A 19,321-nucleotide genomic window follows, 5' to 3' on the forward strand; every position below is an offset into this window, starting at 1 on the left:
AAAAATGCCTTCCTTATGTCCAATCTAAAGCTGCCCTCTTTCAGTTTAAAACCATGGCCCCTTGTCCTGTCACCACAGGCCTTGGTATAAAGTCTATAGGCCTAGGTTGTGCTGCACAAACCCTTTGCCACAGGATAAACAAATTTAGCCAGCTAACTAGCAGAGGAGCCTGTGGGCAGCTCCCACTTGGTATCAATGATTTGGCCACCTGTGTGTCATTGCCATTAAATGTGCAGCAAGAAGCTCTAGTGTTTGACAGTGGAAACAATGATTTGGGTGGTTGTCTTAGAAGGAAATCCTATAACAGCTCGAATGATCAAAATGGGGAAATCTTTTGTGCATGTGATCTGCCCAGCGTGCCACATGTCAATGAGAGGCCCGTTCAATGCTACATCACCTGGAGTTCCCACCATCTAGAGGAATGTAACATTATCTATGCTATTTTCCCCTTACAGTGTAGGTATTTCCCCTTCCTGTTGTAGGTATAGGTATAGAAGTATGATTGAAAAAAACTGATGCATTCTAAAATGAAGTATAGGGGGTGCAGTCATTCTTTTTTTTACCTATATATAAATAATTTTAATAAATCAGCAAGCTTTTTTATTATTATTTGAGCTAAGTACAGTCATACTGGAATAAATTATATTCAACATCATAAATTTTGAAGAACATGCTGAGATATCTCTTTGACAGCAGAAAGTGCTTCTAAGCAAGTTGGTTTAATTTCTTGAGGAGGAAGCAAAAATCCATAAGTTCCCGTGTCCCGAAGCTCAATGGTAAAAGAATATTTAATGCCAAGATCATAAGCCCAGTCGTCTGAACCTCCAGGAGCTAAATCTGTGTGAGGAAAGGAAAATAGATAAGTTACTTGAAACCAGAACTTCAGTTTTCTGTTCAAAAGCGGTCTTCTGGTGCTAGCAAGGATGTGCTGTCATGCCTATTGTTGTACTAAAGTCATACTTACAAATTGTTTGTGCACCAGCACCAAGTCTGTAAGTTTTCTTTGTTGTCCTCTTTATAGCTTTAGCTGCTTTCTTTGCCAGACTTTCCTGAAATTAAATAAAACATTATTAGCCTTTTAGCCTCGTGATAATAGTTAACATGTATGCAGTTAGGATTTACTTACACTGTGCTCTGGATCTTGCATAAGTTAAATACTCTTACAAAAGCCTCTAGAAAACCCACAGAATGTGGTTCAAATTTTTGGCATATGCCCATGCTACAGATTGCCTTTCTGCTGTAGCTAGTTAAAAAATATAGATGGGACCTTACCACCACTTCAGGCAGCAAATTGTTGTCAAACCATTTGTTCGCACTTGTCTTTTATTTTTCCTTTTCCGCCACAGTATTTAAATCATTTAAGTCATATTAAGTCTAAGTTGATTTATGCAGCATTGACAAAAACAGCAGAAAAATATTTTCATTGAGGCAATTCTACTCTTAAGCCATGAAGAAGACTTAAATGCCCAGAATTAGTGCATCTCTTTCTGCTTTACAGAGAAGGAGTCACAAATACATTATTGCTGTTCACTCACAACTGCATTTTTTTTTATTGCAGTATATAAAATAGTTTGTTTCAGGAAATTAAAGAGTAACCAACACAGCATAAGAATATATGTTGTTTACATTTCTGGATTTTTTCCATTTCTTCTTCTGTACATACTAGCACTAGTTAACAATGGAAATGCTATATCAGACTGGGGTTTTGTCTAACAAAGTAGGGTGATTCCAGTGCATTAATTGTGTACTTTTTACAGTCCTCTTATCTATACAACATTTGTTTTTTAAAATGTGGTTTTTAAAAATAAATATGTTAAGAGACATGGGAGATGCATGAGCTTGACAAGCAGTAAAATGACGGCAGTGTGTGCAAATGTCAATCCTGTACCTTTATAAACTCACTTACTGTCTGTCCTTATGTCATATAGCATATGAAATGACCTGTCCACCTCAGACATGCGCTGTCTTCCCATATGGCAAATCCCAAAGCCTGCAAACCTGCTTGCTGTTCGCCTTGATATGATTTCTTCTCCTTTCTTACTGCTAGGCAGGAGCTCCTACTGCAAATAATTTGTTGCCTTAGCACTTGGAGCTTAGGAAACACCAAAAGTGGGCCAGGAAGTGCAGGTAAGGAAATTCCTTGCTCTAGGAAGTTTGATGTCTTTACATGAAAAGAATATGACTAAGCTGTCCACCTACTCTTATGGGTTGATCACTCTGTATTAGCAAATCCCGTTTTAGCCTGGATATCCTTCCCAGATCAAGACAAACACAGAGCTTTATGGTCAGTGGGAAGAAGCAGCAGCTACTTTTTCTGTTTTGAACTCTGTCTTCTAGAAGAGTTTCTACTGTGTGATTTGGTGGCTCAAGAATGTAAAATTCTTCATAAGCAGGATATGTTTTCCATCTTACCATTAGGACCATTTTAAATAAGTATCCTTAGCAAAAACTTAATAAAAAGTATCAAGTGTCCACAAGTGTCATTGCTTAGGTATGTGGAGAGTATTTCTCAGAATTACACACCCACATCATTTCAGAGTTTGTGTAAGCCATACAACATAATCAGGAATTTGCACAAATATTATTTTGAGGTGTCCAAAAAAAAAAAAAAAAAAAAAAAGAGACTCTGCTCTTTTAGCAGCAACTTGAACATATGAGGGGTTGTTGATGTGTTATCAATCTCGAAAAAATATTTTTATTTTCCCATAGTCTTCAGAAAAAGCTTGCTGATCTACACACTGCTAGACCAGCCCAGACTTCTTTAAGTTCTTAAAAACATCAAGAGAAATCTCATTTTGTAATTCTCGATCCTCAGAGCACTGTGACTCCCTCATTACAAGCCTAACCAGGCAGGGTAAGAAGTTCTGAAATAAATGTGAAACTTCAGGAGATGAAAACACTTACCAGCTCATCATGGTCTTTGCTTCTGTCCATAGTGTAAGAATATGGAAACAATACCAACTGGGAGTAAGAATGCATGGTTATGTAGGCTTTAATGATGTCTTTGTGATCTCTGACAAAGCGAGCCACTGCTTTCACTTCAGGCTCAGACTCAGGGTAGGGTCCACAATATGTCTCCTGACATTCATAGGGAGATGCTCCTTCCCCTGTAACAAAAAAGCGCACAGTTTTACTCCTTAACTTCTTCCCTTCTGCATTTCTGTTCATCTAATGAAAGAGCAGAGTATGATGCTAATATACAAGAAATTAGGGACTCCGCCGTGCTATGGAAAGAACTCTCATGCTTGTAGAAATCAGTGCCAGCCTACTAGGATTTCTCACCTACTATACTCTTGAAAAAAATTGGAGGTGAAGAAAACAAAAATGATTCAAAGACTGTGTGAAAAGTCTTAGAGGACAGGATGAATATGCTCTGTTTAAATTCATCAAGAACAGGATTGTGAGATCCCTTGTTAAAATCTAGAAGTACTACAGGAAGAAAGGCAGTTCTAAGTGATTATTTAATCTCAGGAGAAAGCAAACTGCCAATTGGAAGTTGAAGAAATACAAATCAGAATGAAGGTTTTTAAGAATGAGGAAAACTAGACACTGGAACAAGTTACCAAGAAGACAACTAGGATTCACCATTTTTGCTATTTTTGAAATAAGACTAAATAACTTTCTGGAAGCAGCCAGGTTCTTTAGTGTTAATGTCAGCTCTTTATGCTTCAATAAATTTTATAAATTTTCCCCTATCTGTAGTTTAAATGGACATTTTATCCTTAAATCTTACACAGAAATAAAGCTCAGTGAGTACTTTAACAACCATAAGACTTTCTTCATCCCTGGGCATTGGGACACTAACAGATGTCCACCTTCCAGAAATCAATAATGCCAGTTACATCTGCAGTGTAGCAGCCCTGTAGAACCAATGCAAGGTATTATCATATGATACAGGAGAGAAGGAAACATGTTCTGGTGCCAGTGAGATCTAGGGAAATCTATAGCACACCACAAAGTAGTGGGGAACATATCTGGACCCCAAAAACACTCAATTTTTTTTTTATCTATATATATGTATAAAGTTGTAAGTCTCTGTACATGTGTATTTGGGTGAAATGTAGTTGTGATAGACAGGAAGACTAGGTGATATGGTGGTACTTGGTTGTTGATGTTTAGAATAAACCTGTACTTTCATGCATTCAACTGTTCCACAGATACTGCAAGCCCCTTTATAATATCAGTGGCTGAAAATAAATCCTCAGATGACCTACACTTTTGTATGACACAGCAGAAGAAACAGAAATAATATAGTGAAGAGAGCAGGCTGTGTGGGAGAAGTGGCAACAGAGACACTGTCTGGGAGATGCAGGCTAGGAGGTCAGAAACAAGGGTACTGGGGCAGAGAGAGCTGTGGTACATTTATGTTCTGGGATATATTTATAAGCCTTAATGTTTCTGAATTGAGGGGGATTTCACAGACAATCCATGAAAATTCATGCACATGAAAATACAAACAATTCCTGGCATCTATGTGAAATCATGCAAAAGTGGCAAAATGAGAATGTTAAATTTTACACTGTTCTGTTTTGCGCAAAAGTACTGTCCAAAGAAAAAGGCAATGAAGAATCTGTTGGCTGGCAATCTTGGATAAATGATCTGTCTGCTTTCCTAAATTCTTGATCATATTGAGAACAGCCAGCTAAGGAAATAATGCAGAAAATGTGGAGAAAAGTTTAAGTCCAGGTTGCAGTCAAATTTATTTCCACAGAGCAAATTCCAAGTAGTGCATTGCTTTTAGTGGAGTAATTTTGCTTTTTATTGGTATAAAAGAAAAACATAAGGTATCAGTGCATTTAGTGTATTTTGCTCTTCATAAAAAGCATGAGGGCCTGTTCATAAAGTTTGTAAAGTTATCTGAGCAGCTGAAGAGAAAGAACAGATAAACACGGCAGTAAATTTCTAATTAAATGCATAGATCTAAAACCTGGAATTTTGCAGTGGCACAATGTGTTCACAAACAAATCTGAAACCAGTGAAAGTCTGAACGTTTGGCACACCTTGCAAGAACTCTGTTTAGAAGTATGTGAGTAAAGATTAAATTGCAGATTCCCATTAATTTGTGGTCATTTCCCATGAACACAATCGCGTTATTGTATTCAATTGACACAGCTAATAATAATTACAACAGTATTATAAAGTGATAAAACTCCAGCTTGGTTCTTCTGAGGATCCTGCTGAACTCCTGGTGTTTCACACAGCTACAGCAATAATGGAGATTCTACAGTTAATATGTTCTGGATCAAATCTGTTCAGCCGTTGCTATCAGTTGCTAATGTATCTGAATCAGCATAAAAAATATTTTTATGCTACTTAAGAAAAACAGAATTTTGTTTTCCAGCATTTTACTGACTGTATAATTAAAAGAAGTAGAAACCTAGGGAGATCCTTACCATCATCTGTTTAAGTTACTGTAAGCACCTGACTTTGGTGCTTAGACTCATCTGTACAGTTTTTTGTCTCCAATGACCCTGCAAGGTGCTAAAGCTTCTCTCTTCTATGTTTCCAACCATGTCTAAGAGAGGAGCATAGCATGGCTGAAAACCGTATGAATACTTCCCTAGTTACTCAGGTAAGATGTTCTGGTTTTGCCCTCTAAGAAGGTGTACATTTTGTCCAAAGACTTACTTAGAGAGGAAGCACTTTCTAATCTACCTGTATTCTTCTGCTTTTTGTAAAGTAGAATCATTTCTCCGCCTCAGAAGTTGTTCACCACCAAAAGTGCTTTACAAGTTGAATGCACTACATTACATAACCTTTCCCTGAAACTAGTATATGTATCACATAGGTTTTTGTTCTTATTCCTTCAGACTTCAAGTTCTGTTTTTATGACATAGTTATACTGAATATCGCTTTTAAATCTGTGTATTTGGTCCCCATCTTAATAATTTTATGCTTGAAAAAAATGTATGTTTTCCTTAATCTAAAAAGCCATGGATGGTAAATAAACATCTTTACTCCCAGTTTAGCAACGGACTAAAATGATAGAAAGTCATACAAGACGTTAGTGTCAGTACTGAGTGAAGCCAGATCTGATAGTTATTCTGCAGACTATTAAAAACCTGTCAAGTACTAAAGTGTCTGTGTAACTAAGTAAATGAAATATAGTCTTGATAACAAACACTGAGAGCCAAAAAATCTTGGTCAGGTAGGCATTACTGAAGGATGACTGAGGTGATCAGTTCATACAACATGGTGGAGCATCTACTCAACTGGATGGTACAACAGGCCCTGGGTGACATGGCAAGGGCCACTTCTTCCCTCTTTCCTCCTTCCCACCAACAGCCTGCACCAGATGTAACATGGTGTGATGCAAGGGGCAGGATCCAGGGTCCTGGTCCCCCTCTCTCTTGTCATCATGCTGGGAAGAGTCCCCAGTGTGGCATCTGGGGAGGAAAAATCCTGAGTCCCAACAAAAGTATCTCAAGCTGTGGAAGTGTTCACCAGTTCATAACAGATAGTCAGCTGCATTTGTCTTTATATCAACTTTGTGAAATAGTAAATGATAATGTTTTCAAAATAAAGAATCTTAAAGGCTAAAAGTGAGGCAGGGGTACAATGGGAAGGAAATAATTTCGTACCACACCAGTGCGCATCAAAATTCCTGTTCATGTCAGTACCGATGCACTTGCTGTTACCGTGTGATGAGCGGCTCTTTCTCCATAGCCGATTCTATGGAAAGAGACACACAAGCCATGTTCAGGGAAAAAGCTGATAAAACTGATGCACCATCTCACTGGTTAGTTAAATGTGACATCCCACTTGTGCCTCTACAGGTCATGTGCCAATGGAGAGGCAAAAGACCAAGGAAGAAAATGAAACCACAGTCCAATCACAAGCGAGGCAAGATGATGAAAGGAAATGTTGTGTAGGATAAGTAGTGGTCACATCTCATCTATTTCAATGAATCTGGACTGTGGAAGGAGGGGAGAAGACATACAGTTTGGCCAGGTATGTGAGTTTAGGAGTCCAAGTCCAACTTTTCCGTAGGCATTGCTGACAGCATGTAGAAAGTTGGAAATTTGGGGTGCAGCTGTTGAGGTGTCTATGCATAGTTATCCAAATATAAGCCAAGCTGGGTTGAAGATTGAATGAGTAAAAGAGTGGAGGAGATTTTTTTTTTGAGGGAAGGATCTAAAAATCAAAGAACCATCTCAACAGCTTGGAATTTCTGACAAATAAATAAAATCCTGGACAAAAGATACCTGTTGTACCTTCCATTTATCTGAAATAAAAAGTACTCAGAGAAAAGGGCTACCTTGCAGGAGGCAGGAGTGAGTTACTGGTTGTGCTCTACGTGATGCAGCACACTATTCAGCTGGATTGGGCCAGTATTTGTAACCTCACTGCTGAAGGCTGACACAGGCGTTCCCTGACTTCTGGAACTATAAAAATCCCAGAATGAGATTCTGTCATTTCCAAAGGCATTTCCAGCATCTTGGAAGACACAAAGGTACTGTGGGCCAAATGCCAATTAGTTGCAGTGTTTGTTGTGGTTTGAATAAGGCAGAAATGCAGAAATTCCAAGCACAGATTAAGACTTTGGGGTGTGCACTTCCAGGATGGAAATGATACCCTCAGCATGCACACTGATAGTTCCCATAAATAGCACAGCAGTACATTGCACAGCCTGTGCAATGTCAAAAAAGCTCTACGTACAGAGGGATGGCTCCATGTGTACTCGTAGCCATCCACATTTATCACAGGCATGACGTAGAAATCAAAGTGCTCCAGAAGTGTTGTCATGGTCTGATCTCGTTCACGTACATGGATTGCCTATAAAGCACAGGGGAAACTTATTAAAAGCATTTGTCATAGTGGTTTTCTTACCTTTCTAGAAAGGCACCTGATGGCAGATCTAAAATCACTGTGCAATTATCAGACCAGTCTGCCTCCTGACAGACGCGCATCGCACCACAGAAATTGCTAAATAGCAAAGTAGCTCTTTAGTTAGAATTGCCAGTGAGAGGGTAGGGATCAAGCTGATACAGTCAATCAGATACACTGCAGTCCTTTAATGTTAATGGGTGGTCATGAGATGGAGTTGAAGCCTGTTAATAGGAAGGTTTGAGCTTTTGCTGCTTGTATAAATAATAGGAACCATCCTTCTCACCCAAAACACCACAAAAGTAGCATAAAACAAGCCCATAAATAACAAGGAACATTTAAAATGGCTGCTGTACATAACATTATTTTTTCTGGTTGCATTGTGAGTTCAGTGCACTTGTATGCCAAGAATCAATAAGATCTGCATTGCTAATTTTGCCTCACAGCCTATTTTGAAGGCTTTAGTGATACCTAACCTGGTTGTTGGTCCATGACACAGGGATACATTTTACCCTAGATAAGTGGTTTTGTTACTACTAGAATAGACTAAGTCCTTAATCATATATTTTTTTCTTTATGCCTTACTTAAATCACCTTCTTTCACTTCAAATCCTTCCTAGTTTTCCTCAGGCAATGGACTTTCTCTGACTAAATGAGAAATGTCAATCTTTCTGCAATCTTAACAACAAAATTAAGTGATAAAGAGTGGACCCATTATAAAGAATGCCTAGGATTTGCTGGAGAGAGCTAGTGATTTTAATGTGTGTGTGTGTAGATGTGTATTGATGTCAGATTTTAAAATGTTACTTCATGAAGTGATATAGAAATAAAATCTGAATTTAAAACACGTAGATTAGATCAAGGGGATGGAGAACCTAAATGTTCAGCTCGTTACTTCTGAAAAATGCTGCAGGGACATGTCACTGGCAAAGTGACAGCACAGCTGGTAATTACTTGGAGCAGCATGAAAAGGGCAAATGCATTTCTCTCGAAGGGAACCTTGAAGTCTGGGATTATCAGTGGGTTACAAGGTACATTCAGCTGTATCTGTCCCTAACTCCTGCAATCTCCTTTCAAATGTTATAGTCATTGAGCTTTTATAGTTGTGTCTGAGGACAGAAATAAACACATCTTATTATCAACATCATTAGTTCGATCATAGCCAAACCATAATTCATGTTTCAAGGACTCATCTATGTTATTTCTCTGGCTACAGTACTGGTTATTGTGAAGTCTCAATCTCATCTAGTTTATTTTTACTGTGAACTTTGCTTTTGTGAAAAAGGAACAATAAATAATATCTCAGGATATAACTGAGCAAGCTGGGCAACCCTGTCTGAGCCAGAAAGGCCTTAGGAGCCTTTTCACAGTCCATACTAGGAACTGGGCCAGCAGCTCAGCATAATGCCTTGACCAGAGGTGCCTTAAATTCAAAAAGACCAAGGCAACATATGTTAAAATCCAGGTACAAACCATGGATGATGTATCTTTTGGCGTACCTCTGTTCACTATCCTGAGCAGTGTAGATATTAAAGATATTAAAGATCAGATGTGACCATTGGTCTGCGGCTGCACATCAAGGCTGGTCAGACCAAGCCCATACTACAGTCTCATCCCATCTGTGATTTACTGATTTCCATGAACTATGCATGTGGCTGGCAGTTGTTGGTCATGTTCTGGAGGTCTGAAATGAGGGTGTCTCTAGCAGGGATGGTACTTTCAGAAAAAGGTGGCTTATGTGGCCTCATTCTCTGAATGAGGCAGATCCAGAAAAAAGCAGGAGCACAAATAGAAAATGCAGAGGCAGGAGGTGGAGGAGCTGTAGCAGCAGATGCAGCAGCAGGTGACACATCACAGCAAGTGCTGAGTGGAGATTGCTGGTGTGCATGCTGGTGTGGAGCTATGCAATGCCTGGAGCAGGCCAGTGTGGGGAACCTATTGCTCTAGGAAGGCACGTAGAGAAGAGCCGTGGGTTGTAGGACAGCTTGAGCTCACTTTGGGTGTCCTCTGATCTACTCCAGCCAGTGCCAGCTGGAGTAATATGGGCATGAGCTGTCATGTGCTGCATGACCCAGAACCAAGATCATTCCTTGGACCCATGTGGCAGTATAGATATAGCGCTAGTAGATTACCAAATACTTGCTTTTCCTGGTATGCCCTCTCCATCCCTGACTGTTCATAATTGTAAACGTCTCTGTTGTATTTGCTGCACATACTTTGAAGTTTCTTTCATACTTGACAATACATCTGAGCTCTTTTACATTCAATCTGTATGACTTTCTCTCTCTCTCTCACACATGCCTCTCCATCTACTGACACAGACATACACACACACACTCACTGCTACATATGCAGGTTAGACACAAATCTCATGTCTTGGTGTTGTGGAATTAAATGGATTAAGACTTCATGGAGCTTAGAGCTCAATTGTACAGAGAAGGTAAATGACATCAAGATTTTTTGCTTTGCTTTGAAAACGGTAATCAGATGTGATTATCTACTCACATGGCCTATGAACCACAGGCAAAAAGCAGGAGAGATCCATTCTCTAGCGTGGATACCACAGTCAATCCAGATGGCACTTTTGGGTTTTTCCCGACTTTTTGAAAGCTGGCAAAAGAGAAATTGTATTCAAATGTCACCATTGTAAAGTGTACCACATAAAAGTGGAAGTGAAAAGGGTAACCAAGATGGAAGAAGAAGCACCTGTCTTGTAGGAAGAGCTTAGACTGATCCTGGGCCAGGATACTGCTCTCAGTTACGTTCACATACAGACAGAGCGCCATATTCAGACTGCTTGCAGAAAGCTCCTAACATAGACACCAAGACTACAGCAAGACCTGAGGTCAAGATCACCAACTATGCAGAGCAACAAACTAGACTGGCTTCATAGTCAACAGAGGAGGATATCCACCATACCAGTATTTCATGACTTGGATGATGGCCTAGATGTGATAACTTCTTCATGACCCAACAAGGAACCTAATGTGGTCATGTGCCTTTACAAAGGTAATGAACCTCACTAGAAGAACATAGGAAACTTCTAAAACAAAAAAATGCGTATAAGTATAGATTTTAAAAAGTGTTCTGGTCAAGCCTCATCGCTTGCTTTCATTAGTACTTGGAAAGTTTTTGCATTAAGTCATAGCTGTACCTTCAGAACATAAAGTGGTCGTTTTTCATATGATGATCCGATATATATTTTCTGGAGGAGGTCAGAATGGACTTTCACTACTTCTTCCATCCAATGATATATCTGCAAGGATGAAGTTAATAAATAGATCTTCTCCCTATTGTTTTCCTTCATCCCTGAAAATGGTCTAGACTTAAATTCATTCTTCCTCCCAAAATCCTGTCTCTTAGCTGATGGGAAAGAAAAACTAGCAATTCAGCCCACTTATGACTTGCCCGACTCTAATTTTTCTTAAAACAAACTAAGATACGGTCACAACACAGTCCAAGAATAGCCCTGAAATTCCTCTTTAGTTCTATTTGGTTAAATTATTATTCATTTCATGGTTTAAATATTTATGTGTTGTTTTGCTACTTCATTTTGCTTCTGTATTGACTGCATTTGAATGGCAGTTTGAGGCAATACATGTATGAGAGATTTTGTCTGGTGCTTCTTTCTCTATGAAGGCATTACAGTAAATACAACTCTCAGTGGTTGAGCAATACAGTGGTAATTATTTACCTGTTGATGATTTCTTTCCCTATGTCCGTTCTCAACCATGAGACAAATTTCACCCCTTGAATCTACAGAGATTACAACAAAAATATCTTACTTCTTTCATTGAATGGTAGTTTTCATAATATGATGAAGAACTGCGTGGGTTGACTGTGTCATTGATAGTCTGTTTTTCAATAAGTCCTTGAACATCTTCCATTGAGACTCTGAATAACAAAGAAAGAGCACAACCTCCTGTTAAATAAATGACAAACAACTTTACAGAAACATTCATGACAACAGATAAAAAATTCATACTTGTGCTGGATGGTCAGTTGCCGTAACTGAGCTTTTATGCTATATATGCTGGATGCCCTGACATAGAAATGGACTTCTCTGTCCTTCTTGATGTTTTCAACCACAACAGGTTGCCAGAGAATAACCTGCAAATTTAAAAAAAAAAAAAATATATTTTTTTTACTGGGAAAAGAAGAACTATTCTTACTAACATTTAATAAGTATTTTGAAAATAATCAAAGCATATGCTTTCAATTTAAGACACCACTCGTAACAAGCAATTTAATGTTCCCTGTGTTGTGTTATACTATTCTGCTGCTGCTGGAAATAAAACGTGTGTATTTAAGAAATGTTTATAATGACTTCTGCACATAAATTCATAAATCAAGAACAAAGACAGGAACATAACCTTTTCTGAGATAGTATTTCTAGTATAATATATATGTTTAGCTGGTTATTATGTTACATGTTTTCAAGTCTGCTGAGAGTTATTTTCCCTGAGGGTATTTGGAGAATTAATGAAGATCAGACCAGTCTTTGTAGTTATTGTATTTGCTGATGACTTTGATTAGGGAGGAAATAAATGCCAGAAGGGGTTTGAATATAAGTCAAGTTGAAGTAGCAATACAGAGATTAGAAATGGGAGGAAAATAAGAAAATTAGATTCTTCTTGATCAAATTAAATCTTTTACAATACTAAAATCAGAAGCCAACACAGTCGATAAAACACTGCAATTTTAAAACCAATAATACCAAAAGATCTAGGGGTGACAGTAAGCAGAAAATTAGGCATGAATTTACAATATGAAAAAGGTCAACATAATTCTTGGATGCATTTTTGAAGACATACAGCAGGGAATCACCAGACAATAGGATTTTTTTTCCTTTCTGGTGCAATTGCACCAGGAATATTATATTTCTTATGTATAATACATGGTGCCGTTAAACTTAGGCACCATGTTTCCAGGCATGTATCAGCTGTCAACTGTTTACCTCACTCATTCTCAGAGAGAATGTGTCTGAAAAATCATACAGAAAACTCATCCATGCTTTTAATCAAGACTTTGAAACAATCAATGTTAAAACGTTTGGCCCCCAGATATATTACTGCAATGTGCTATACAAATGGCTGAGCTAGTCTCAGTGTAGTCATCTCAGACATTATTGGCAGGGTAGCAACAGCATCACATGGCTCAGCATTGTTCGGAAGACCCATCCAAGAAGCAAGCTGGATGCTTAGCTCCCCAGCACCAGTTTCCCTGTTGCCCTTTGCTAGCCTGCTGTCTGCACTGATGTGCACCAGTTCAGATTTAGTTTCTTTGGTGTAAGCGTTCTTTGAATTGAGAGTAAGGAGAACTAAGGAACTCTGGATTGACACAGCTGAGGTGGCAGAGGAACAATGAATGGTGGTAAACAGGAAACTTTGATAGTGCATATGATTATTGGTCTCTTTACCCATCATCAGCAATGGTCATTACTGCCCCAGTGGCAGCTACAGAAGACTCTGTTGTAGGTGTTCCTATGTCTGGGTCTTCTGGTGGATGCTACATGCAATGTGTGTGCTGTAAGAACAAAGCTTTTCCTTTGATTTAGGTTTTTACCTTCCAACTTTTGCAGGAGTAGCACCTATAAATAGCATGATAATTCTTCTTGTAAGATGCTGATTTTCAATTGCTTCTTTTTTGCTAGATTGTAACCATGAAAAATTTTTGGGAGGTACTGTTTGTGTCTTCCCTTTCCCTTTCCCTTTCCCTTTCCCTTTCCCTTTCCCTTTCCCTTTCCCTTTCCCTTTCCCTTTCCCTTTCCCTTTCCCTTTCCCTTTCCCTTTCCCTTTCCCTTTCCATTTTATAACTTGCCCAATTTATAACCATGGGAAAAAAATGGCCAGCTTATAACCCTTGAAAAATACTCAGTTTGCATATTCACATAAGTGACTTGGTAGAAACCACTGCATGCTCTCTCTGCACTGAATGTACTGCGGTTGTTCTTCATGACTTCTTGGGGGTCTTGTCTACAAAAAAGTGAAGAATGACAGTGGTGAGGAAGAGATGTAAGAGGGGAGATTTATTTTGGTAGAGCAAAGTAGATGGATATGTGAGTTGACTTGTGGAGGTGGAAAAGAGCAAAGAAACTTATCAAGGTTTGTGAGAACTGAAGGGAAGTATCAGAAGATGCTAGTAGGGACAGCAGAAAACTAGTAGATTTTTGGGGTGGATGTAAAATGAGTAGGAGCCAAGAAAGACAGAGAAAGACTGGGCATAGACACCATTAAAAGCTCTCAGTCACCTGAGACACATCTTCAATCATCCTGTAAATTATGTTGGTCAAGGGAATGGTTACACCTTTGTTGCAGAGTGTTGGCTTCAAACTGGGAGTTGGTGTGATTGAGCAAATGCTTTTGAAGAGGAAGAGATGCCTCATTTTAATTAAATACTCAATTCTTTAATGAAAGATTGAACTAAAAAAAAAATATTGCTTAAGAGATTTTTATTTTCTAAATACTCCTTTAAGAAAAATACCACAAAAATCCAGTCCTGATCTTCAAACTTCAAAGCTGTGCAAGTCACGTAGGCCAAGATTGCATTGGTCTACAGTGCTTAGGTTCCCTAGAAATGTATTTCTACTTACTGTGTGTTGGTACTTTGCCAATTTTGCAGTGTCTTAACACACAAAATCAGTTGAAGAAATCTGAGCTCTCGTATAACGCACTACTTTAATGTTATGAAGGAGGGGTCTCTTCATGTAAATCAGAAGGTAGAGGAGCAATGAAAACCAAGCATTTTCTGAGTTGCTGTATTAGGACAAATGAATTAAGGTGGGCTAAATCTTTCTCACGGGTTGAGGTGAGGGGAACAGTATTACTGCACTTTGGGGAAGAATTTGGCCTAGAGACCAGAAAGACATAGGGATCTGTTTACCTCAGTGGTGTTCAGTAAATCCTGGAGGGCTTCAACCTGTCTGTCTGTTTGTGGGAGAGCCGACAAAACTTCATCCCTGAAAAATAAGGGTATTTAGGTAAAGCACAGTTACTTGAAACTACTCTAGGTCACGCAAAAGTAGAGAAGCAGACTTGGCCTTTTTCGTCTTCCCTGGCTTCGCTGCCATGAACTGACATTCCCCATGAAGATTCAATAATGAAGATGCTGAGCCCTGTTCCAGCATCTGTTTCTGCCAGTCAGTAAAATTCATGAAAGAAGTGGTTCAGGGCTTTGGTAGCCAATATCTACTGCTGGACTCTTGAGATGGCTCCTGGGAGCTGGCACCAGCACAACAGCAACCAGCCTCAGCTAATCCAGAGTGCAGCAGCACCTGTGGAAAACTAGCTTAGACCAGGAAGGCAGCTCTCCTATTCTCCCCTGAGTTTCTTGGTCTCAGTCACTGTTCAGTAGAGTCATGAGCCCTCCTAGTCTGGCGAAAGCCCTCACAGTTTGGCAAAAGCCAAACATGATGTTTTGTAGATGTACAGAGGCTACTACCATCATCATTCCTACTCCAGTCCAGTTTTTCTGATCTCCTCATTTCTGTCCCTCTGCCGGGTATGGTTTCAGTTGGTCTATACCACTGTCCTCCCCCTCTTTGCCCGGTAACTTATATTCCCTTCTTACTTGAAACCCATGGTCTGGACACATTGTGCATGCGATGGAACTTCCCAGCTACTCCATGCCTGACCCCACCATCAGTAACAGAAGTGAAGTTCACTTTCCAGAAAGAAAAAATACCACTTTGCATTGTAAATCCAGCCCTGATCTTCAGTGCCCTGCAAACCATGTAGTTCAAAATTACATTGGATAGGTAATTAAAATAATCTCTGTGTGTAGAAGGAGGAGACTCAGGGGAATGTCAGACCCCTGTTTTCGTTTTCTGGGCAGGGGTGGCTCTTGGCCCTCTAATTGTGTGGAGTTGGTGGCAGTGCATAATCCAGCCACTGTGGAAGTTCCTGCCAGCCCTGTCTGCAAAGACTGTTCTGAAAAGAAAACAGGCAGGGCTCTCAAAACTAGTATTTTGAAGCTGCATAACATGATTGTCACAACTCGTTGTTGTGACTGATTTCAAACAGAGACCTGACAGCATCTGGCAACCAGGTGATTCATCTTTTCTACTTTTAGCCAGGCTCCAAGCAATCACTGTTGTTTCTCATGCAGAACCAACAATATGCCAACCCTATTTTTGCCTCCAGCATCATTTGACAGAGCATCAAAAAGCAATCAGAGATAGGCAGGGTTGGCAGTTTGCCTATTTCTTCAGGCAAGTGCACTCCAAAGTGTGTGTTTGGGGCTACTTTAGAAGTGAATTTGTCTTCTTATATCTGGGGAAGTCTTTTCACAGGGGATATCAGAAAAGGGCTCCTGCATCTGGTTTCGTTCTGTGATTCCCACAGCTTGAGAGTACCATAATGAGGAAGCTGGTATGTACTTGTTGCACAAATGTTTCAGCTGAGTGTGGTAAGTACTGGACAGGTGGTAGCTAGCAGCAATTCCTCTATAGCTCTCATTGATAGGACCTGAATACACTGAACAAGCTGATCCAAGTTCTGCCCTTTCTTTTGTAGTCATTTTTAACATGGGGAGTGTTAACAGCCAAAATTGTGGTCATTGGGCTTCTCAGTTCCTCTGCTTCAATTTAGCATTGTACCCTCTTTCATCTGTCTTCTGCACCACTCCTGTTAGAAAACACCCACCAAAAGCTCTGATTATTGCCTTTATACCAATCTCAGAAACAACCCTCCACCCACAACTTCGTTGCCCTGCCTGCTGCCCTGGTATGGCTGAACATGTTAATCTTGAACACACCTCTTTTCTTTCACTTTCTGTTATCATGCTTTGCTTCCCTGGTTGCTCTTTGAGTTTGTCCTTAAGAGGATCCCTCTCACTGCTCTCCAACTTTCTGCCCGGGTCCCGCTGGACTCTATCACTGTTACCCATCTCTTTTTCCTCTTCCTTTTGTTTCTGGGTAAATAGAAGTCCAGCTGCTGTTCCCATACTAGAATGCTCAGGTCTTATCCTGTAGCTATGACAAATTGAGTGGGATGCATTAGAGTTCATTTTAGATGGTTTTGATATCTTCATCTTAATAAAGAAACAGGCACTTTTAGGGTCTGGTTAACCTGAGCTAATTTAGATGTGTGTGCTAAATTGGAATGAATTATAACCTAAATATATATATTTTTCTCCACTAGTTGTACAGGAAGATGAAGGAATCATGTGCCTATGCAGGAATGTGCAGAAAGCCTGTATAGTCAGATGAATTCCATCCAGGGGCCCTGGCCACCTTCTCACAGATAAACATAAATCAGTGCCATTTCTCTGCTGGCATCTCAGTCTCTTCCCCTCTCCTCTCTGTTGCATTTCTCAGTCACTAGGAGGGCTGTCAGCATCATATGTCACACAGGCCCACAAAACCAAAGCATCAGCGTGGATGTGTCTCCCTGCCCTCATAGCCTCAAGCCATTTAAATCTTTCATGTTATTTCTGACTAACCTCTCCAGAAGAGAGGCCTCCCTACTCACCCTCCAGCTGAATGTCTCACCCTGGATCTCAGCAGGTATGTCACTAGAAGAGTGCTGTTAGCATCTTCCTCTGTCCTCCTGGAGACTCTATGTAAACTGTTCATCTGCCTGGAACATAGATGTCTGCCTCTTTTCTCTAACCTTGCTTGCTCTCCAACAGCTTCCAGCCTTGCTCTTTCCCTGCAAGTGAGCTAGGTGTCTTTTCAGTGCCATCAGCTCTTTCACAAGTCTCACAATATTCGATATTTTTTTTAGAAGTCCAGATGCAGTAATCACACTATAACCTTGCAAAGGGAAGCTTTAATACATGACCGTTAAATCCTCCAACACCGGTGCTCAAATAAAAGTAAAAAGTCAGATATAATATATCACCTTTAAAATCTCATTATTTTAGCTGTTTTCATAACTGGGGCTGGGAGGATTAGACTTGTGCTTTACAGTGGGAAATGCCATGTTGTTCTGTAAGGGTCATATATTCAGGGTTTTATTTAAACATTAAATAAATGAACCTTCAAGTAGCACAGAGTGATATTGCTCCACTGAATTCACCTAGAAACTTCTTTAACTGTCCCCCTATTGTAATCCTTACACCTCCGTAGCAATCCACAAGAAAATATGATTGCAACACAAACGGAGATGAAAGATCCTCTCTTTTAAGGCATGAACTCAGTGGTCTTCACTTGTCACATGTCTGCCACTGGTGTGTGATGTGGTCACAGAAGGGCTGTGAGACATAATTCACTATTACTTGTGTAGGTATTTCAGTCCTGGGAGCACGTTGTGTTTCATTGTGATTCCTGTAGGTTGTTCATCTTGCTTAATATCACCACATGAGGGGCCTATCCTTTTAGTTCTGACTATTAAAACATTTCAGGTTTTTAAACCTGCTGTACATGTAGAAAATAAAAGCACTTTGCCTGTCTTCATCTCTGACATATGTTCTTATGTTTTAAGAAAGCATTTGGTTTCAGGGCATTTCTGAAGTTTATCGATAGGTAACAATAAAGCTGCTTCTGAAACATTGTACAAATACCAAATGGTTATTCAAAAATGATTTATGACTGGGAAAACAATCATAAAAGCTGCTTTAGAAAGAAAACAGATTGTTAGCACTTTCTGAAATGGTTTCTGTTTCTACCTCAAGAAGTAATTCATTTAAGATCTTGTTTTAAGGCAAATGAAGCAAATTATTTTTTCCCATTAAGTTTCAGAATGCCCTTTATTGGCATTCAGAAGCACTGAATGAACAGAATTGATTTGCACTTAGACCGAAAAGAATAGTTTTAATATGATTAAAAACATAGGATTTATGGATGCAAAGAAGACTTAGAATAATTTCATTTCCTCCACCATCTATATGTTAAATTGAACCACATATCCAATTACAAGAGCAATAAATAAATGTCAACCTTTGCCAAATGTTTTCTTATGTGACTTGGAGTTTTTTTGCCTCAATACTTTCCCTGTCCCACTCACCACACACTAAAAGCTCAGTAGCACCAGCAGATATTTACCTTGGAAGAGTGAAGACAGGCTTCTCTTGAATCCAGATAAATAGGACAGAAAAGAGCAGGTAAGACTTCATCTTCATGGTATCCACAATGAAACCAAATGCAATTGGAAAGTCAAGGGTTCAGGATCCACATTATTGATTTCAAAAATGTTATTTAAAGAGTGGTTAAAATTTAATACTGTCTCTCACCTCAACCCCAAGCTACTGGTGGCTAAGTCAATATGACAGAGCTCCCTTGGGAGGTCCTGCTTGTATTGCTGTCCTCCATCTACGAAAGGATAAAGTACATTTTGGACATTTTCATATTGGCAAGTCACTTTGTCATCTCAGCCTTTGTGTCATTTCATTGCGGCTATGAACCTCAGACATAAGAAAGAACACCAAGCGCAAAGCTTTTGTGATCTTCTAATATTTACGGAGGTCCAGCAGCGTGCTCTGCATTCAGCACTCCTATAGCATGTCACAGCCAAGCATGAAGCTGTGTGAGAGGAGTGGGAGTGAGATAATTAAG

At 39.5% G+C, this 19,321-nt stretch overlaps 1 protein-coding gene across 1 annotated transcript; it reads right to left on the minus strand.

Moving 5' to 3' along the window:
• Nucleotides 1-577: 577 nt before the first annotated feature.
• Nucleotides 578-18,888, minus strand: CPB2 (carboxypeptidase B2). Its single transcript, XM_074861000.1, has 11 exons — nucleotides 18,812-18,888; nucleotides 14,710-14,785; nucleotides 11,813-11,937; nucleotides 11,613-11,721; nucleotides 10,982-11,083; nucleotides 10,333-10,437; nucleotides 7,660-7,776; nucleotides 6,582-6,672; nucleotides 2,905-3,107; nucleotides 965-1,049; nucleotides 578-837 (listed from the first exon to the last, which is right to left on the minus strand). The coding sequence occupies exons 1-11, from the start codon at nucleotides 18,886-18,888 to the stop codon at nucleotides 653-655; spliced, it is 1,275 nt and encodes a 424-aa protein (XP_074717101.1). The 3' UTR covers nucleotides 578-652.
• Nucleotides 18,889-19,321: the final 433 nt, after the last annotated feature.

The sequence above is a fragment of the Strix uralensis genome, chromosome 2 (genome assembly GCF_047716275.1).
Source record: "Strix uralensis isolate ZFMK-TIS-50842 chromosome 2, bStrUra1, whole genome shotgun sequence".
NCBI lineage: Eukaryota > Metazoa > Chordata > Aves > Strigiformes > Strigidae > Strix > Strix uralensis.